The sequence below is a fragment of the Podarcis tiliguerta genome, assembly GCF_965153285.1.
Source record: "Podarcis tiliguerta genome assembly, chromosome: 9".
Lineage (NCBI taxonomy): Eukaryota > Metazoa > Chordata > Lepidosauria > Squamata > Lacertidae > Podarcis > Podarcis tiliguerta.
Window position 1 is genome coordinate 1,871,338 of NC_139542.1, and position 22,331 is coordinate 1,893,668.

At 44.0% G+C, this 22,331-nt stretch overlaps 1 protein-coding gene across 4 annotated transcripts in view; it reads right to left on the bottom strand.

The window, feature by feature from the left end:
- Positions 1–22,331, bottom strand: part of ZNF638 (zinc finger protein 638) — a 65,487-nt gene that overhangs the window by 24,021 nt on the left and 19,135 nt on the right. For all 4 annotated transcript variants that reach the window (XM_083398126.1, XM_083398127.1, XM_083398125.1 and 1 more), the window contains exons 2-8: positions 10,419–11,997; positions 7,125–7,186; positions 6,174–6,215; positions 4,368–4,657; positions 2,542–2,831; positions 1,892–2,038; positions 1,299–1,430 (exon numbers count right to left, since the gene is read on the bottom strand). In XM_083398126.1, coding sequence (XP_083254252.1) covers positions 1,299–1,430; positions 1,892–2,038; positions 2,542–2,831; positions 4,368–4,657; positions 6,174–6,215; positions 7,125–7,186; positions 10,419–11,997 — 2,542 coding nt within the window. The remainder of the gene's footprint in view (positions 1–1,298; positions 1,431–1,891; positions 2,039–2,541; positions 2,832–4,367; positions 4,658–6,173; positions 6,216–7,124; positions 7,187–10,418; positions 11,998–22,331) is intronic.

Consider the following 22,331-nt stretch of genomic DNA (forward strand, 5'->3'; position numbering starts at 1 on the left):
GCCCTGAGTGCTCACTGGAAGGACAGATCCTGAAGCTGAGGTTCCAATATTTTGGCCACCGCATGAGAAGAGAAGACTCCCTGGAAAAGACCCTGATGTTGGGAAAGATGGAGGGCACAAGGAGAAGGGGACGAGGACAAGATGGTTGGATAGTGTTCTCGAAGCTACAGGCATGAGTTTGACCAAACTGCAGGAGGCAGTGGAAGACAGGAGTGCCTGGCGTGCTCTGGTCCAGGGGGTCACGAAGAGTCGGACACGACTAAACGACAACAACAAGAGTTGGAAAAGGTTCAGAAAAGGGCGACCCAGATGATCAAGGGGATGAAGCGACTGCTCTAGGACGAAATGTTTCAGCATTTGGGATTTTTACATTTAGAGAATAGGTGAGTAAGAAGTGACATGGCAACAATTTATAACATTAAGCGTAGAATCATAGAATTGAAGCGTTGGAAGGGACCCAGAGGGTCTTCTACTCCAACCCCCTGCAATGCAGGAATCTCATGGCATGGAGAAAGGTTTCCCCTCACCCTCTCTCCCAACACTACTAGATAAAAGAATATCCTTCTTCATGCTGCACACACTGTGGAACTCACTGCTACAAGGGGCAGCGATAGCCACCAACTGGATTGGCTTTAAAAGACGATTAGATAAATTCAGAAAGGACGAGGCCATCAATGGCCATTAGCCATGATCTGCCTTCATGGCAGGAGGCAGTAACTTAGGATTGCAAGAGACAACAAACTAATAAAAAAGGCTATGCTTGAAGCAAGAGGAAGGACAAAAAAATTGTGGGAAAGTAGACGGAGAAATGCTATTGGGTGACAGACACCTACTTTGCCTCTGTCTTCACCCAAAAGTAAAGCAGTGCCCAACCTGGTGATAACAGAATGAACAATGCAACAGCCAGTCTCCTAAGAAGACATGCCTGGCACCTAACACCGCTATCACTTAAATGTCATTATTTTAAAGTTTTTAAAACATTATTTTTGTTCATTATTTTTATTCAGTTAGATGTTTTTGATTTTATTAGTATTTTGATAAAAAAAACCTGTTGCTGTTATTATTATTTTGGTTGTCCTGGACTCTTATACAGCTGTAAAATGTTCTGAATCGTAAGCAGGGCAACCTAGTCAGATGGCCAGGGTACAAATAATAATAATAAAAGGATGATGATGAAGGGAGGATAGAAATGCCTTAAGTAAGTAAGCAGCATAAAGATACATCTTGGGGGGCGGGGGTGGGGGAGAAAGCTTGTCAGATACTGTGGAAATAAGGCACCTTAAATTACACAAACTTACCAGGCTGGGATCCACTTTGGACTTTTCTGCAACACTTATTTTCACACGCCTGCCATTAACCAAGACTGGAGATGTTTCACCATATTTGACAGCTGCTGTTACCGCCTCCTTATAATTCATTTCAAGAAAGGCCTAACAAAAAGGAAAAGTTTCATCATTTACATCTTGCTCTAACCTTTTACATTGTGGTTTTCAGATCTGAGTGAAGGAGCATCAGGAGAATTGAGAATGGGAGCCAAGTGGCCAAGGTTCACCAAAAACCTTTAAAGTGGTTTTGCAAAACAGCTGTAGCTAAACAGTCTAAAGTTTCTAAAGTGAGGTTTAAAATAGGTTTTTCCATTACTACTATCAGAAATTTTAGACTCCAACGATCAGTCAATAATCTATCAATAAGCACATTGCTTATAAAGAATGCAGTGTGCCATGCTTACTACTAGCAGTTGTGCAGCGCTGCTGTGAACCACACCAGAGGCTATATATAGGACCTCTGGGGTCAGTATACTGGGTGCTAGGATTGCCCCCAGCTAATGTGACTTACAGAAAAGATGGGATATTTTGCAGAAACTCTATGTTACGACATTTAAGGTACTTACCTCATTTCTAGCACGAAGCACCAAGATATCACTAACTTTTCCAAAGGGCTGAACAATTTTTTTAATATCGTTATCTGTATAGCCATCATCTGGTAAATCAAATATTCGAAGAATCGTACCACAACTCAAGGCTTTGTCTGTCAAAAACTGAAAATGAAACAGTATTTCAAGCATATTTCAAACCAGTTACTGATTTGTGTGCTTGCTCTCTCGCTCTCATGTATGCAGGCAGGGAGACATAGAGAGACACATAGAAATAGGTAAAGTATAGTGTACTTAAAGGAGCATTGCGGGAAATGCAAGAATGGATTAAAAAACCTGCATATTACATCTCTTGAAAAAGCACTGAAATGACTTCACAAACTATCTAAATAAAAGTCATTTCTCAATATTTCATCGTGATTTAGTATGGGGTATGAAAGATGATGGGATGTGGCTGCAAACCCTGGGGCAGGCATGATTGTCAATGACTGGATCAGAGGCAGGAAGCTCTCTCCCATGTAAGCAAAAAGCTTCCATTTGGTCCCACAGAGAAAAGCCCATCTACATCTAGGGACCAGAGAGCCAAGGACACCAGAACTCTGACCCTGCATAAATCCAGATCCAGACCTCACATTAAGCCTAAACCCCTTCTCAGAAGACTTACTGACCTGACTGCAGGGAATGGGTTGAGAAACATTTGTTTCCTCAGCTACGACTCCGTCTTTGTTTGGGACATCAATATCCGATGAGCCATGAGGAGGTAAATCTTTCTTGGAAGACTTTGGAGGAGCCGTAGGATGACTTGGGGTCTTCTTCACACTTCCAGGAGTCTTCTCTGGCTCAAGCGGTATCTTCTTTAAAGCAGACCCTCGGGTGAGCGCTTGGAGCGATTTCTGTTTGTTGTACTCTTCAACAAAACTTGGACCCAAGCATCTCACCGCTTCTTCCAAGTCCTTGCCTGAATGGAGGGGGAGAGATACTGAATGCACTGTTTTGCCAGTGGAAAAAGCATGCCACCACTTGTTGATCCTGGACAAAGAAGGCAAGGGCACACACAGCAGCTGCAGCAGCAGCAGCAGCGAATGAAATAAGGAGCTGGGCACTATTTATACCAGGGGTTGTCAACCTGGTCCCTACCGCCCACTAGTGGGTGTTTCAGGATTATAGGTGGGCGGTAGGGGGTTCTATGGCACAAGCTGAATCCTCCTTCCGTCGAGCACTGGTGGGCGGTAAGGAAATTTTACCATCAAGAAAGGTGCATCAGTGGGCGGTAGGTATAAAAAGGTTGAGTACCCTGATTCATAACTTTCCTACACCTTTGTATATAGACTCCCCCCCAAATACAAGTCTAAAGCACAAATTTAATAGTAACAACAAAAACACCCCATAAAACCCATTATAAGTAATGACAATGCGTTTTTCAATTCACAAATTACAATCCAATGGGGAACCCCGATACTTTAAAAATCTTGTCCTTTTATGTAAATGGTTTGGGCAACGCAGCTAAGTGACATAGGGTTGAAACTCCAAAATCCCATGGCACCATGGGCACTGTCTTCTTGGACTAAAATATAGGACTATGATCTAAGTCTCATGAACAGCAAGGTTGGTATGTTGCGGTGTTGTACGTGCAACATAAAATTTGAAATAAATAAATAAATTAAAGCCCTGTTTCTCCCACCAAAAGGAATACAGTGGTACCTTGGTTTACGAACTTAATCTGTTCTGGAAGTCTGTTCTTAAACTAAGGCATGCTTTCCCATAGCAGTGGGGGACTCAATTTACAAATGGAACACACTCAACAGAAAGCGGAATAGGTTCTGCTTCCAAGGCAAAGTTCACAAACCAAAACACCTACTTCCAGGTTTGCAGCGTTCTTAATCCAAGTTGCTCACAAACAAAGCTGTTCTTAAGCCAAGGTACCACTGTAGTAATTTAGTTACCCCTGAGCTCGAGTGAATGAATGGGAGGCATAACCAATGGCACAATACAGTGGTACCTCAGGTTACATACGCTTCAGGTTACAGACTCTGCTAACCCAGAAATAGTACCTCAGGTTAAGAACTTTGCTTCAGGATGAGAATAGAAATCGTGCTCCAGCGGCGGAGTGGCAGCAGGAAGCCCCATTAGCTAAAGTGGTGCTTCAGGTCAAGAACAGTTTCAGATTAAGAACGAACCTCCAGAACGAATTAAGTACTTAACCCGAGGTACCACTGTATTCTCCTTCCCTTAACACCAGGCCAGACATGATGGCGCCACCCTCTATGTATCTGTATCTGTGTCGTCTGTGTCTGCTTTTCTCTCTCACACACCTGTCCAGGAACAATCAGAAGCAAAAAAAAATTGTTCAAAAATTGTTCTTTTGCAGCTGCATCTTTATCTGCCTCCCACCTAACATCATATCTGGGTATGCCTTGATGGAAATGGCTTTGCAGATCAGATCAGGACCACTGCAAGGCTTAAAAAGGCCCACAGGCTGGAGCCTCCATTTTACCTGGAGATCTGGTGGATCTTCTTGATCCTCTTTCTCTTTCTCTTTCTCTGCTGTAAGATCTTCGATAGCGTGAAGAAAAGAAATGAGGGCGTCGTGGAGACCTTGACCTATACCGGGGACGAGGCAGATATCTTGGGCTTCGACTTCTGGGTCGACGGCGCCCAGGGCTCCTAGACCGCGAGCGAGAGCGGCGCCAGGCACGGCCAGAGCTTGAGCGTCTTGAGCGTCTGGGACTAGAACTGCAAGAGCGTCGCCTCGGTGTATGGTTTTCCTTTCGGTCACTTTCATGTCTGTAAAAACAGAAAAGATCGTTCTTCCCCAACATTCTGTATTTAATATGAAATAAGTAATCCGATCTAACTGGACAGTTTTTAAAATGTTTTAATTTAAAAAAAATACTTTATTCCTTATAAGAAATAAAACTACAGGGCAGTATTAAATAGGATAAGTGTGCATTCAAATGTTATTTGGCTTCGTGGATTCCACGACCAGGAGTGAGCCTCAGAACAAGACTCCTACGTCCCCCAAGTAGTACAGAGTGAAAATAAAGGTGGATTTGAAAAACAGGGCTGCATCAAGACAACTGGAATGCCAAAGAAATGTCAACAATCTACCCTGATTTATTACACCTATACAGTGGTACCTTGGTTCCCAAACTTAATCCGTTCTGGGAGTCCATTCGACTCCCGAAACCATTAGAAAACCAAGGCGCAGCTGCCGATTGGCTGCAGGAGCTTTCGGCACTCAAGTGGAAGCTGCATCAGACGTTTGGCTTCGGAAAAATGTTCACAAACTGGAACACTTACTTCCGGGTTTGCAGTGTTCAGGAGCCGATTTGTATGTCAATCAAGCCATTCAAGAACCAAGGTACCCACTATAAAGGAGAAGGAGGGACATCCTGAAAGCAAGGAAAAGCTGGAGTGAAAGAAGCCAAGCAATTAAGCTTTCACACAAAGTGCTGTATCCAACTCAGAGGAAATTCACCAAAATTAAGAAACCTATGTTAGTCACATCCATTAATTTCAACCGATTTACACTGAGTAAACTGCATGGGATACAACCCAGTTTGATGTTATGTCAGACACTGACTTGCACTGTGGTACCATTTCAGTCGTGGTGAGAGAACTCTCGCAAAGATTCAGCACCTACAGAACGTTTTGGTATCTGCACTGGTAACACTCCTTGGGCTCAGGAGAAACTCATGCAAGCCTTCAAGTGCCAAACAGGTAGGCAATGCCATACTTAAACAAATATGATGCTCTATAACCATAAGCTCTGTAACTATGATAACTCTCATATATAGTTTTATATAGTTGGTTGTTCCTCCACCCTCAGAAGCTCAGGGTAGTGATGGTCCGGGAGAGGGCATTCTCTGGGGCAGCCCCTACACTGTGGAACTCCATCCCCACAGAGAAGCATCTGGTATCTTCATTACACAGCTGGCAATGAACACTGAGGATGCATGTCTTTACCTTACCTTTTGACATTTGAGATATGTATTTTCAGGACCCATCTTATTCCAGTGATTGTGAGTTGTTTTAAACTGTTCTTAATATTGTGTTTTAGTTGTTGCAACCTGCCCTGGGACATCAGTGTGAAAGGTGGGTGGTGAAGAAGCAGAAGCAGAAGAAGCAGCTGCAAAATCTCCCTGGGACAACATGCAAAGCGACATCCACAATTCCAAGATTTAAACAACGTTCTCCCAATCACAGAGAACTCAATCCATTATAATATCTTTAGGAAAAAGGGAGATGAAATATTACTGCACCTTATCAGTACTATGGGAAGTAGTATTTGCAAAATTACCTTTTCGATGAAGAGTGGGCTTCTGGATTCCAGTCAGGAAATCTGTTTCAAGAATAAAACTATCAATGCAAGAAGTTTTTTTAAATTATTTTCATTGTTATCTATTGCTACCACTAAGAAGCACCTCCCTCCCTTTCCTGTGCTGCGGAGAGTGAGGTTTGCATGTCTGCCAGGTACTGGCAGAGGTGTGTCAATTTCCCAAGTTAGCCTCTGTGTTAAAAAATATTCTAAGAGGTTGTCCTAATCTGCTTGGGAGCTTTTAAGGTGAACATGTAACACAGCAATCGAATTAAGTGAAAGACCACATTACAGAATTAAAAAATAGTCACATTATTAGTCAGGTCCAACCCCTTACCTGAGAGCAAGACCTAAATCTGGATCCCAGCTCAAGCACCCACCCTCTCGCTCTCTCTGTGCATCTCATCCCCATGTCGCTTACCACCCGCTCTGCTTCCTAGAGAACTGTCACCCTCCTTGCTCTTTCTCTCTTTCCATCCTTCCACGTAATTGCCCTCACTGAAACTTGGCTCACCCCCTCCCACACTGCCACAATGGTGGACCTCTGCCTTGGAGTCCTGGCTTGTTCTATGCTCCTCACCCTTCCTGATCATGGTGGTGTTGACCCTGTGCCCAACCACTGGTTCTTCTACCTTTTATGCACTACCCTGCTTAAATTTGTGTGGCTATATTCCGTCTCAGATCAACCCTAATTCCCTAGAATTGAAAAACCATTCATCTCATTTCAGAATGGCGCATGGCATTTAGAGCTTTTCAGTGTAGAACAAACAGATCAACATACAGATTAAGCAGAACATATTGCTTAAAAGTATTATGGTTGAAATTCACATCCCACTGAAATCATTTTATTGACTATTAGTATCCCTTTAGGAAAGTACAAGAATCAAGTCCATCTTCGTATAATTAATGTACAAATTAAATGGGCATTCTTACTGTTGGCGTAGCTGACGACAGTTCTCAATGTGGGCAGTAGAATTCTGATGCTGAATCCAGTCCTAGAGAAGGAAAAGCCATAAATCATAGTTACAAGTATTTTATTATTGTTATTAGAATGACATTTACACCCCCGCTTTCCTCCATGCAGCTCATGGTAGTATACATGGATTTCTCACGCCCTCTGCCACCATTTGCCCTTATAACCATGTTGTGGTATATACTCAGGTTGTCCAAAACTCATAAGACAAGACTAAGATTTCTTCTATCAAGATGATCTACAGTGTAGTGCCGTCTGATGTCAAGATATGCAATATGTTGCTGTTCTGTGTTAATTCAAACCTGCCAAATTAATGGCCTCTGAACTGCATACAGAACAGAATTAGGGTATTTTGGTCTTCCCAGTACTGCTTTACATTGGCCCAGAAGGATCCAAATATGGACAGAAACGCCATAATTCTCAGAGAGGGGAAAGGAGAGAGAGAAAAGCAAACCCAAATACAATGCTGCCATGGCGTTGTGATGCATTCTCCTGGAAAAAAGAGCAATGCAGAACTATGTCCCAGCATTAGTCACCATACAGACAACTGGGATAGCACTACATGGGCAAGTCAGCAGCAGCGACTTGGGAAGAACAATGGGGGACATCACAACCTATATAGCTTGACTGCAATCGGTATCTTTATAATAGAGGTAAAAGAAAAGTGTTTCAACATAAAGAGCTGCAAAGACACAACCCCGCCCCCCTTTTAAGCTACATACCTGCAGGTATAGGGTGGTATACAAATAAAAATAATAATAAATAATAATAATAATGGTCTATGCATTTGAAGGTTTGCAGTGCTGCGCAATAAAAGTATTCTGTGCTGCTACATTACGGTGGTCTGCGGACATCTGTAAGGCTTATATTTTTCTGGGAGCCGTGATGTCCGCCCAAAATATAAGCCTAAAAACGTAAACAGCAACCAGCCATCTTAGCAACAGCAGCACCTGAAAGTGTGGTGTTCACATGGAAACATTATTTTGGGCTCTCGCATCTGTTAAGCTCCCTTCTCTGAATGTTTTTAAAACCCAACTTTTGTCTCAGGAATCACAAAACCTCCTGCTTCAGAAGGCCTTTGCTGCCCATAGGACATTATTATATTATTCCATTAAATATTAAAAAGAGGCTAAAATTCATGTTCTGCACCAAAAAATTATGAACGGGTGGGGAAAGGAACCTAAACAATTCAGTAAACAACTAACTTGTATGCAGAATGCAAGAGAATAGAAAAACATTGAATAAATTACACTCACGTTCTGCTTAGTGTGTAGAGTAAGCAACAGGCAACAAAATTTTTTATTTCGTACAAAGTTTTTCTGTCCCAAACCAATTCCCATATTGCAGTATTTATTCTGTTTTTAGGCATCTGCAAAGACTGATCCAGAGTCAATAGAGGAGGAGACTCTTAATCTCAGGGTCATGGGTTTGAGCCCCACGTTGGACAAAAAGATTACTGCCCTGCAGTGGGTTGGACTAGATGGTGGTCCCTTCCCATTCTACAATTTTATGATTGTATGACTTATTTTCCGCACTCTCACGCCCTTAAAAGGATTTTGAGTAAGTAAGAAATATAAACTTGGAGACATGAACATCTGCAATGCATATAATTCAGAACCCCACCATTGTGCAGTTAAACACAATTCACAAAACTCAATTTATTACACAGCCTGAGCTAATGGATTAAGAGTCTATGAACGAAAATCTAGAATTGGTTGGGATAGTAACACACAGTTTGAGGTGGACACGAAGCACATTAAGAGAAACAGAAATTTGATACAGAAGAAAAGTTTAAAAACTCTGTAACTGAGTAATCCCCTAAGGACAAAATTATAATCACACTAACAGTACATTCCTTCTTAACTCAGTGGGACATATTTTTGAGTAACTGCACATCGGTAAATTACCTATGGCCGGCCTTCAATCCTTTGGAATTTGAAAACGCAAAACACTGCACTAAGTACTTATAGCCTTCTTATGATTGTTGGGAGGAACAAATGAATGCAACCCATGCTATGCCCTTGAGATGCTTAGGGCAAGAGGGGAAGAGCCGGAGAAATACACCGAATTTTGTGATAATGTCTAGTGCAATCTATTTCAGAATTAAGTGAAATAAAAAAGATGTTTGGAAATCAAAGTCAAATCAATACTGTACATATCTCACTTTGTCTGAATAATACTTCTCTGTGTTGTGGGGTGATCCCCCGCCCACAAAGAAACTATTGTCAGAATCCCATACTTGTAAATGATGTTTGGCTCTCCTCTCCCACCCTGTCCTTTGGTTCTCTGTCAGGAAAAGAGACTATCAGACAGTCATGATAGTATCTTCTTTGGTATGGAGGATAATATTTCATACAGAGATTATGGTCATTGAAATTCTCAAAGCTGCAGGAAATCCCTGGGTTGGATCCAGAGCAAGGAAGTCTCACTTAGGTCCAGTGAAATCAATCTGTAGCATTATTAATAACTTAAGACTTTTGATTTCAATGAGACAGAAAGGAACTTGCTCTGAATCCCATCGTCTTCTTTTTCTAAATCTAGCTGGGCTTTCCTTCTCGCAGTGAACGATTCCTCATCGGCCATGTGTAGTCAACTCAGGAGCTCTGCCCATACTGCTAGATTCCTCTTTAAACTTTTATCCAGGCCTATTCAAGAACAATTTGTGCCAAGTTAATTGGGAGATAATCTCAGGTAAGCATGTACAGGACTGCAGCCCAAGACAACTTAAATGTAGTTAACCTGAAGCTTTCAAACCTTACTTGAACTTAAGGTATCAAGGGTCAAACAAGTAGTTAGATGCATCAGCTAAGAAAATTTAACTAATGCTTCTGTATAACTTATTTTGTTCTATCATCCTTATGCTACATTCTAACACTATAATAAATGCTTTCTTTACCAATGTTTCTGACTGGACTGCAACCTTAATCCACTGTCTACTTTAAGCCCAACTTCCTTTGATCCCAGAAGCTACTAGAGCAAGTTTAATTATAGACAGAGGAAGCAGTAGAGGGAACAGGGAATCCAAAGTCATTTGAGAACTTGTCTATCATAAGGCAGCTTTTACAGGTGAAACCTGCAGAAATAGCCAGTCACATTGTGCAAATCAGACGCACGCAGTATTTATTCCCAAGCTTCTTGATTGTTGGACATTTTATGGGAATAAAATCTACAGATATCCAGAAGTCAATTAAACCCAGTACATAGAACACGTTGTGTACAAATGTATGTAATCGTGAGGGTGGGGAATGACTCACCTTCAAATGTCTACATTCTACATTACACAGAGAACACACATGTGGAAATATTCTTGGAGATGCAGCATAGTAATCATTCATCATCGACGGAGTTGGCAATCTCTTCAGCTTCTGGGCATCTGCCTGTGAAAAAACTGGAAGCCAAGAGGCTTTCACCATGCCAAAAGCAGACTCAATAGGATGCTGAGGTTTCTCATGGATTTTTGTCTGGCCACTGGCAGGTCCAGGTGGAACCTCAGAAGGATGAGCCCTGGATTCATGGTGAATCCTATCATGCCGGTTTACACCCTCAGGCATCTCAGGTGCAAAAGGGGGTGGCGGCTGGTTCATAGTTGGAGGTGGTTGGTTCACAGGCGGCATCATGGGCTGAGGAACAGTTGGCGGAGGAGGCAAAGTCTGTGGGGCAACAGGAGGCATCCCAGGCAATGCTGGCATCCCAGACATGGATGGTACCACGGGAGGCATCATGGGTGGTGCTGCTGGAGGCATCCCGGCTCCTGCTGGAGGGAGGCCTAGCCCTGGCCCCTTGTTGGAAGCATCCATGGGGAAAAAGGACTGCGTACTTGATGTGCTTCTCTGGAATCCCATCTTTCGTATCAGCTCTTCTACCGCATTCATTTGACTACTGGTTACACCAGAGGGCGCCAAAGACATAAGAGTCGTCTGCTGTGTTGGAAATCCTTTCATGTTTCCCTCAATTGATGCATCAGAATTGTAGACTTTGACATCAAGAGGAGTTTCAGTATATTCATACTTGCTTTCATGCCCGTAATCAATTACCTTGCTCTTCACCATGGTACCATGACCATCGTCACTGTGAAACATTTCCTTTTCTCTGCTCTCAGAAGGTAAACTTGGTAACTGATGAGTCATTTTGCGCATTCGGATGTCCCTCAAAATTAAAGGCATGTTTTCTGGTGTCAGCTGATCATCCGGATACCGACTAAGTTCCTCCAAGTCTTCATTAGATAAGCCAAAGCTTGCTAAGATGCTGGAAGCACTCTCGGTTGTATAACGGTTCTGGATACGTGTGGCTTGTTGTGAAAACTTTCCTGAAGTGATCTGGCCACTATTTACAGGCGGAAATGGATTGTCCCAGTGAGTAGCACATCCCTCTTCCCTCTGGTGCCGCTCTTGTCTAGGATCCATTCCATGTTGTGTGACCTGAACATTTGGCCTTGGGAATCTTGCCCTCATTTCTGGTTCCATGACCCTTTGAGGCATTCTGGGAGGAGCAGACGGGTGTTGCCTTTGAAGACCATCCGGTCTAGGTCCCGGTCCTGGCCCCAGAAAAGGGCCACGCGGCATTGGACCAGGTGCATTGGGTCCCCTTGGCCTTGGAGGCATGTTTCCTCTAGGGTTAAACATGGCAATTTTCAGAAATGCTTCATTTAACAAAGCATAAGATGCTATAGAATGGGTTGAAGCTACCGAGTTCAACTGGTGAAAAGCCAACTGTGTCTTAATCTGAGCAAGCTGCAAAGGAGGAGGAGGAGGAGGGCCCAACAAAAGTGGGCTGGCAATGCCAAGGTTCAGAGAATTCACAAAAGGTGCAAAATTTTCCAAGAACACCACAAAGCTGAAAGTTAAACACACAAAAATTAGATTACATTTATTTTTAATCTACTTTCTAAAATGGTTCTACTGCCTGTAAGTAAATTGTTTGAAAAACACAACCGTTTCGTTTTTTTCTCAGTAACAACTTGTTTTAGCAAAGGATTGGGGGTTTTACTCACTTGTCAACTAAAAGTCATTTCGTATGTGTTTCAACGCACTACAACCTTTGAATTTAAAAGGCTTTATATCCCACTCTAAACCAACCATGCAAACAAGCATTTTCAATTGAAAACCCATGTGATTTTAATGCATTCTAGCCACATATCAAGTGTAATTTAATCAGGCCATTAGAAAGATAATAATTTACACTACTACGATATGCAGAGTTACTAGACAGCAAGTTCTATTCAATTCAATGTGACTTACTTCCAAGTAATTAGGTAAAGGATTGTCCTATAAAACAATGTATTTGACAATGAAGATGTGCTACGACCACTATTTATGTGACCTCATCAAGTAACAAAACTAGAGGATGTTTGAAACTTTGTGGCAAGAGCTACATACAATTTCCCAACTAAATGGCTTCAACCATTTCAACCCAGAAATTACTTAAGGATACTATGTGGGCAAGGGAAAATCACAGAAGAGTAACACAGAAAGGGCATTAACAGACCACCTGGTCCATCCCCCTGGCAGGACCCATAGCAAGTAAGTTGTGAAACTGCCACCAGTCTCAGTAATCTATATTAGTGACATATCAGTCTTTAGAAAATTCTTCTGAAGGTTTACGTACCACTGATATCCAATAAAATTTCATAGCCTTCCATCAGGAGATTCTAGCCTTAATATGTCCCAAAACCTTTTCTTTCTTAGACCAGACATGTTACACACCAGAGGTGTCAACCTGTGCCCAAGATCGAGGTGGCCCAGCGTGTGTGTGACATCGTGCGCTCAGAACGCATCGTGCTCATGTGAGGTCATGCACGTGACATGCAAAGTCGCGTCGCCAGGAGGGGCCCAGTGAGAAGCCCAGCGCAGTGCGGCTTCAATGGCTAGCAATTCCTCCTCTCTCTCGCTCATGAGGAGCCTGCCACTGAAGCCGCACCCCATTTGGCTTCGCGCTTTGCCTCCTCCACCCCAACATTCAGGAGGCCTGGCCCCCTCCCAACAGATTTCGAGGGAGCCAAAGACACCGCAGCCCCATAGAGTTGCTGCGCATGTTACAAGCAGTTAATGTTTTCAAACAGGCATTAAACATAAATGTGAAGGCCCATAAAAATCCATGAGAAAATAGTTTACTTCACACACAATATTCTTCCAGCTTCTGCATCTAGTGAATTCCGCAAACTGATGAATCGGAAAATACACCAACACAATTGAGGAACAAAGTTAATAAAAGTTAATAAATACTGCATACATTCTCTGGGGAAAGGAAACAAAATTTTCTAGTTTTCTGTGAAGCAAAAGTAGTTGTCGCTCCAAATGTTCAGCCCCTGCAGCATTTTTGCTAAATCATCACTCATTCATACCATATTAAAGCAAAACAAATAACCACCTAGCTGAGAGCAGTGCAGCATCCCCCAGCAATGTGTGCTTATTTATCTAAGGAATCAAATGCTGAACCTCTATCAGGCATTCCCTACAAGGAGCTCAGAGTGGCCTCCTTTGTTCTTTCCCCTTCACTTCTCCTCGAAGAAAGCTGGTGAGGAGGGTTAAGCAGCAAGTGAGACACTGGCCCAGGGCCACCTGTTGCGCTTCATGGAGGAACAGCAGCGCTAATCTCGGTCCCCGCATCCTAGCCCAACACAATAACCACTAAACCACACTATTCCTGAATGTTATCACAAAATAGTCAAACATATTTTACCTCAACATATGCATTTCTAAACATATTTTACATTTTTTAATGTGTTCTAAGATGCTTGGAGAACTTTGGGTAATACCAATGAATAATACTAATACTATCCCAAACTATTATTATATGTGTTTTAGTATTTTAAGCCAAGTACTGCACCATAAAATTCAGATAAATGCAAAATCTGAAGTTTATATGTATGTTTCAATCTGTGTTTCAGTCAGGGACATGAGAATTGGGTTAGTCTGCTTAAGAATGCAGAGCAGGGGCAAATTCACCTCTAGACCTGTGCAGTATTGTGATGAGAGTGGCACAATTTTGCTTCCACCTCGTGGCCTAAATTAGCAGTACTATTCAGTTTAATGAAGTCCACCATAAATTCATGGCTTAGAAGATATCCACCATAGTTGCAGCATCAGCCCCAGCTCAGAAACAAGACTTTTTAAAGAAACATGTAGCAGTTACTTGTTGGATTTTCGAAAGGGGACACACAATAAAACACTGCAGTGCTTTCTGTTCAGTGTTCTAACCCAGTTTTAGGATACTCCATTCCCACACACAGCACAGAATCATAGAACTGTAGAGTTGGAAGGGACATTTGAGGGTCATCTAGTCCAACCCCCTGCAATGCAGTAATCTCAATTAAAGAATCCCCAATAGGTGCCCAATCAACCTATGCTTAGAAACCTCCAAGAAAGGAGTCCATTACTTTCTGAGGAATTCCGTTCCACAACGCTTACCGTCAGAAAGTTCTTCCTGATGTTAATTCAGAATCTCCTCTCTTGTAACTTGAATCAATTGTTTTGGGTCCTACTATCCAGAGCAGCAAAAAGCAAGCTTGCTCCATTTTCCATGTGAAAGCCCTTTAGATATTGGAAGATGGTGATCAAATCCTATGAATTACTCTCTCCTTTGAAGCGGGCCAAATGCATTTTAAGACAAGATTTTTTTGTTTAAAAGTCTTCAAAGGCCATTTAAAGCATTAGGGCCATTTAAAGACATACAAAACAATCAAATCAAAGATGCATTTCTGCACTCAGGGGGCTATCGTCACTGAGGTCTTTTTGTTGCTTGTGAATGACCTCTTGCCTCTCTTATCTAGTGATGTCTATTTTCAACTTTTAAGACCAGAAGAGGCACAGCATCATTTAGCAGAGTTCCAGGGAAAGAAGGGAACTCATTTTCTGCCTTTCGCTGCTGCCTTTAAAAGCCTGTTGCTAGCATTCAGTTGCCGCACGGCCACCCCTTCCACCTACTGAACTATGAATAGCATGACTGGTATTAGGCAGGTGCCTTCACTGCATCCCGTTGGGTGCCTGCTTTTGTTTAGACAAGCCTGCCCCAATATTTACAGTGATGCTGAAACATGTTTTAATATGTTTTTAGTTTTAGGGTGATTTTAATTTTCTGAATGTTTTACATGATTGGTTTTTTAATAAACAATTTTATTGTTTTATATTTTTTGTAAACCACTTTGTGGCTTTCTCTCACAATCAAGCAGCGTATACATTTTATGAAATGAACCAATGAAATTAAGTGTGGGAAGTTGCAGCCAAATATAACTAGTAAGTTTAAGACTAGATAATGCACGAAAGGGTTGAGACCACAGTATTCCGAGACTCAGTTGGCCACCTGGAAGGAAGTTAATTTTCCTCCTTTGTTCATTCTCTTTCACCCCGCGTGAACTCACCGAGAGAGGACATGTTCAGACTGCACATGCAGAAATGTCTTTCTTTATTCTGTAAACCCAAAATTTCTACCTGTATTATATACCACTACGGCACTAGAAATCTGGGAAGGTATCTGTATGAATGTAACATGGCTAGGGAATGGATCACAAAGTTACCGCAAGGATCAAATGTTGACCAATTCTAAAGAAGTTCAATTCAGTAAGTTACATTGACAATGAACGTCGTTTGACAATCTGGACCACCTCTGTCAGTGAGAGGTCAGCCAGGATCTGGCAAGCAAAGAAAGCCCAAGGTTTCCTCCAGGCTCAAGATCTGCCGAAGAGGGCATGAACTCTGGCTTCCTGTCCAGCCTCAAGTTCACCAGGTGACTAACATTTTGTTTTGCTCTGCATGTCTCAGATGCAGAGCCATGGTAAGGCTCCTTCTCCTGGTCTACACAGAAGGCAAAAGCACATGTGCTTCAGGAACATAACCAGGCAGGTGTGGAAGTAGCACTGGAGGATGCCATTTTTTGAAGTCGTACCTGGCTCAAAGCATCCAAGTGACGAGAGAAACCCCTTGAGTGCCACAGCCTCAACCCAGAAGCAGCCAGCCAGCAGCTCCCACACCAAACAAGTCCACCCTCCAGCCTCCCTCACCTCAGCTCCGCGCGTGAGATGCTGCCACCATGATAATAAAATTTCAACATATTGAAAAGCAACCGGGGGAGGGGGGGAAAGCATGTGAGACCCATTTCCACTAGCGAATGAGGTTTTGATCTGGGGAGTGCAAACCACATGCCAAGAACTGAAACATTCAGTTACACCCTAGAAGCCACAGGAAATTTCTTCATAGATTTTATGGACTCTTAACTTAGCTTGGCAGATTTTGCAAGACTGAACATAGTAAATTATACGGAGTCAAGAGAGCTGATCCATCTAGTGCAGTATTGCCTATAATAACTAGCAATGGCTTGCTAGGGCTGTCTTCCTGCCCTATCTTGAAATACCAGGGATATACAAGGCAGATGCTCTATTGCTAAGCTATGGCCTTTCTGTACAGTGTAATATGCTAAAGAGTAAACGGAGTACTAGGAGCACCAGACCCATGTTGATAACCAAAGCTAGTCCTGTTCTGGCCTGTCAGAAACAAACCTTGCAGCTTCCTTAATGTAAGAAACTGAGACAGCTTATAAATTTGCTGTAAAATGTCATGCGTATTGAAGGTACTACAAAAAAACCACCAAAGCTCACTAGCGTTTCCAGTGTTTAAGCCTAGGCCAAAGAAGCAGTAAAGCAGCTCTTGTCACTTCAGATAAGAGTCCTGATTTGTGAAAGCTGGCCTGGGAGCTGTTTTGGCAGAAGGGTGAGGGCTAAATACCTGGGGGGGGGGGGGGAAGAAGTTACAAGCACCGTCCAGTTTGTGCAGAAAATCAGCATGTAGGGCGAGTGGACTCTAGACTCGTCCCTGGAAATACCAGCGTGATGGGAATTAGGGACACAACAAAAGCTGAACAAACTGCCCCGTGATCTTTGGACGGAGGGCGGTACATAAATTTAATGAAAAGCAGCCAAAGGGGCCCCATCTCGGTCAGCCTCACGCTCTCCACGAGATGCCCCAGTGGTAAGAAACCCACAAGCAGGACCTGGAAGAAGAAGCAAAGGCAACTCCCCCCCCCCCCCAATTCCCAGGTAGGCAACATATGGAAGGAAGGACCAAGAAGCCCAGAGATTTCCCTCTCCCGCCTGGCTTCGTTCTCCCCAAGCTGCCTTTCCCCAGCTGCCACCTTCCCCCAGATGCCTTAGGCGACAGGCAACTTTCACGAGGGGCAAGAGTCATAGTTTTTTCTTTGTCTTTTCTGCAAGATATGCATGGATCCTGGCTAGGGAGTTCATGTTGCACGTGACACGGGTGCCCAAAACAAAGCCTGCAAAATGGGAGACGGATTGGGGATGCGTACAGTGTGGGAATAAAGGCAGAACCAGAGGAAGCTGCAATGGCGAGGCAAGGATGGAAACCAATAATAATAATAATAATAATAACGTAGTGTTGTTCACAGGGCAGCTAGGAGTAACATTGCATGAGGCACTCACTTGCCCCCCCCCCAAGAGGGGAGGATTTCGGTGTAGACTTCTTATTATTATTATTATTATTATTATTAACCAGTGCTTTTTTCTAAAAAAAATGTTTAGGGGGTACTCTCATTTCCCCACACCTATTCAAATACTGCCCCTCAATGAAGCCAAACTTAGCTTCACAACCTGTTTAGAGGTATGCATACCCCTACATACCCACAGAAAAAACCACTGTATATAAGTATGCAATTTATTAAACATCTAAAAGTATACTAAGCACATTGCAAAAAATAAGAATGGGCTGTCTCTACCCAAAGATTTTAATCTTCAAAATTCAAGCAAAGGGCCAGTGCTTTTTTTTCTATAAAAAAAAAATGTTTAGGAGTACTCTCATTTTCCTACTCATATTGAAACACTGCCCCCCAATGAGGCCCAACTTAGATTTGCAAAATGTTGAGAGGCAGTGCTGGATTTACACATAAGCTAAACAAGCTGTAGCTTAGGGTCCCACTCTTTTGGGGGGCCCCCAAAAACTTAAAGGGGGGGGACTGGATGTACATTTCCAAAATATAAGATAAAAACAAAAAAAAAAAATGAAACCGACATACAGCAACAGCGTTTTGTGTTGTGTAGGCTTTCTGCAAACGGCTTTCGATACCTACTAGGTCTATAAATTACCATATTGCATCTATTCAACAAAAAAAAACGGCGACAATTTGTTTTTGACAAAGGACGGCGGGACGCAGAAAGGGCCCCGTTACCTTCAGGCGCTGAGGGCTTCCTCAAAGCTCTTTAGCGGTATGCGGAGCCCCCCGAAAACCCACCGTGTTGTTACTGGTTATTATTGATTCCCACGAATAATATTCTTCCCTCCCTCCCCCCACGGCTTCCCCTCAGGGGGGCCCTGGCGGCCGAGCGGCGGAGCCTGAGGCCTGAGGGGCCTGAGAAGCGCCGAGGCCTCCCTCCCCTTCCCTCCTCCCCCGCCGGGACCCCGCTCCTCCTGCCCCCCGCCGCCGCTTCACCTCCGCCGGGCTGGGCCTCGGGTCCCGCCGGCGCGGAGTGAGAGAGACGCTCAAGCGAAGGCCGCGGCCGCCGCGCTGCTCCTTCCTCTCCCGCCTCGCCCCCGACGCGGCCGCCGCTCTGAGGGGAACAAGCGACGCGGACGGCGGCGCGGCCCTGCGCATGCGCGCCCGGGGGTTCCCGGATGGGGACGAGGGAAAGGGCCGCTGCGCGTGCGCGGAGGAGAAGGGCGAAAGCAGGCGGCGGGCGGCGGCGGGAAAGGGACTGAGCATGCGCGGGACGAAGCCACGCACGCGCAGGCGGAGACGCCGCAAGGAGGAGGCTTCCGGGTCCCGCAGGTCTCCTCGTCCGGGGCTAAAACCGGGGGTCAAAGGGCAACAAGGCCGGCTTCTAACTTCAGAGGGGTTTTGCTGCAAGGATTGGTGCTGCGAGGATATATGTTGCTTATGGCTCAGCCATATGCAAAGGGATATGGAGAGAGAGAGAGAGAGAGTTGTTGTCGTTGTTTAGTCGTGTCCGCCTCTTCGTGACCCCCTGGACCAGAGCACGCCAGGCCCTCCTGTCTTCCACTGCCTCCCGCAGTTTAGTCAAACACTGTCCCACCATCTCGTCCTCTGTCATCCCCTTCTCCTTGTGCCCTCCATCTTTCCCAACATCAGGGTCTTTTCCAGGGAGTCTTCTCTTCTCATGAGGGGGCCAAAGTCTTGGAGCCTCAGCTTCACGATCTGTCCTTCCAGTGAGCACTCAGGGCTGATTTCCTTCAGAATGGAGAGGTTTGATCTTCTTGCAGTCCATGGAACTCTTAAGAGTCTCCTCCAGCACCAGAATTCAAAAGCATCAATTCTTCGGTGATCAGCCTTCTTTAAGGTCCAGCTTTCACTTCCATACATCACTACTGGGAAAACCATGGCTTTAACTATAGCGACCTTTGTTGGTCTCTGCTTAGAGACCAACTAAGTTTGTTCTTGGTATGAGCTTTTGTGTGCATGCACACTTCTTCAGATACCTGTCGGGGTACAGTGGTACCTCTGGATGCGAACGGAATCCGTTCCGGAGCCCCGTTCGCTGGTCGCAATTCGCCGCTTCCGCGCATACGTGTGACATCATTTTGAGCATCTGCGCATGCGTGAGCGGCAAAACCCAGAAGTAATGCATTCTGTTACTTCTGGGTCGCCATGGAGTGGAACCTGAAAACACTCAACCTGAAGCATATTTAACCCGAGGTAGGACTGTATTTCATACCAAGAACAAACTTAGTTGGTCTCTAAGGTGCTACTGGACAATATATATATATATATAAATATATATATATATATTTCTATTGCATCAGACCAACACGGCTACCTAACTGAATCTAGGTTTGCAAAGGTTTCTCTTCTAAAGGCATGAAAATCAGTAAAGCTCACCTGCCCAGCTCCCAACTGAGCCTCGTGCAAATCCCCTGCAACAGCCTCCTCCTGTTTTTCACCAGAAGATGAAAGGCAGACTTCATCTGTCCTCACCCAAGATATTGCGGGGGCGTGGGGTGGCATTCTTTTCTTAACATGACAAGAAAAAGATGTTCCCCACATGGTCAAGGTGACACGATTCGTACATGGAAATAAACGCACCAACAATCTAAATCAGGCATAGGCAAACTCAGCCCTCTAGATGTTTTCGGACTACAACTCCCATCATCCCTAGTTAACAGGACCAGTGGTCAGGGACATCAAAAACATCTGGAGGGCCGAGGTTGCCTATGCCTTATCTAAACATCTAAATGAGGGGTCAAAGGCCAGCTGCGCAAAGAAGACTCCATCTATTCAACAAAGGGGTTTCAATTGATCAGCCAATTATATGTGCATCTATTTGCTCAAGATCTTTAAGAAATACAGTGGTGCCTCGCAAGACGAAAAGAATCCATTCCGTGAGTCTCTTCGTCTAGTGATTTTTTCGTCTTGCGAAGCAAGCCCATTAGCAGATTAGCGCTATTAGCGGTTTAGCGGCTTTTAAAGGCTTAAGGGATTAGCGGATTAGCTGCTAAAAGGCTATTAGCAGCTTAGTGCCTTAGAAAAAGGGGGTGGGGAGCGGAAAAAACCCCCCAGGAATCGCAAGACATTTTCGTCTTGCGAAGCAAGCTCATAGGGAAATTCGTCCTGCGAAGCACCTCCAAAACGGAAAACCCTTTCGTCTAGCGGGTTTTCCGTCTTGCGAGGCATTCGTCTTGCGGGGCACCACTGTATGTTGTTTTTAGATGGTGCAGCTTTAAAGAGCTTTCAGTAACAACGCTGAAAGGCAGGCTATTGCTTTCTATAGGAGCTTTGGGATCCGTCAGATTCTGGGACAACCAGCCTCATCTAAGCCACATGCTTAAGTCTAATTAATGCACAAAGGGGTTAATGCCAGAGAGTCAACTGTCCTGGAAGGTTTAGCTCACCTCAGGAGGGATTAGGTAATCCAAGCTTTTGTTCCTTTTCAGTCTACCAGAGCAGCTCAACATGTAAAGTGATTTTGAGCCGGTTATTGCAGCTCAGACCGCATGGCTCCTACAAGTCATTCTTGTGTCCCTATACCAGGGGTCTGCAACCCGCGGCTCCGGAGCCGCATGTGGCTCTTTTACACTTTTGCCGCGGCTCCAGGGCGGATACTAGCGAGGGGAGGAGGCGCATTGTGCGCCCCGACACTCCCCACTGTGGCGGGCACTGTACTGGCTGTGACATCGCATGGGGGCGGTTCGTGCGTTAGTCACGCACCGTCCCGACGTCACTTTCCCACCCGCCTGCCCGCCACATTGTAAGGGGCATGTACGCTGGTCACTGCATTGAAAGGGGGCATGTACGCTGGTCTCTGTTTTGAAGGGGAGTGAAGAACACACACATACAAAAAGGTAATTTGTTAATTTAACGTTTATTTCTATGCGGAGGAGTAATTCTAAGGGGTCAAACAAAGAAATAATTTTTTAAAAGTGACAAAAAAGTTATTTTTATAATGACGAGTTTTGTGGCTCCCAGGTTTTTTTTTCTTCAGAAACGGGTCCAAGTGGCTCTTTTTGTCTTAAAGGTTGCAGACCCCTGCCCTATACCAATAATTTAGGAACTTTCATCACTAAGCCAAGTTTTACTGCCTTGTGTTTTCTGAATGCTGTATGGAAAAGCACATGAATCTGATCTTTGGAGAGTTTGGAAGTAAACCATTTCTAACTCAACAAACATGCTAAGGGAGGTGGGAAGTTGTGGAACTCACAAAGCCATATTTAAAAGGTCCAGCAGCCTATATTTCCATGCTTTATTTTGCTGCGTGTTTTGTGATTTTAAATTGCTGTTCTCTTACCAAAGAGTGTCATGAATTCTACTCAGTATTGATCCAAAGCAGAACTCCAACGTATAGTTAGCAGAGTAAAAATTTAAACATGCTGCAGGATTCCCCAAAAACAGACCAGAGGCAATTAATATTTCATCCAAGAGAGCTTTATTGCTACTGAAGCCAAAGAGCATAATGGTCACAAATTCCATACATTCAGGATTGGTCATGTTCATAAAAAATCTAGTTGCAGCAGACTTAACTTAAATTTATAATAAGACAAAAACCTTAACACTATATAAAGAACACCACACCCGAAGGAAAGATAGAAAAGAGAGCAAAACCCAGGCTCCTTCTGGCCTATTATTATAGTCAGCATTGCATTGAAGAAGAGGTAACAGGCTCAGTTTAAGCCAGCTGTACTCAGCTTTTCTGAAGCAACAACCCAAACATCAGG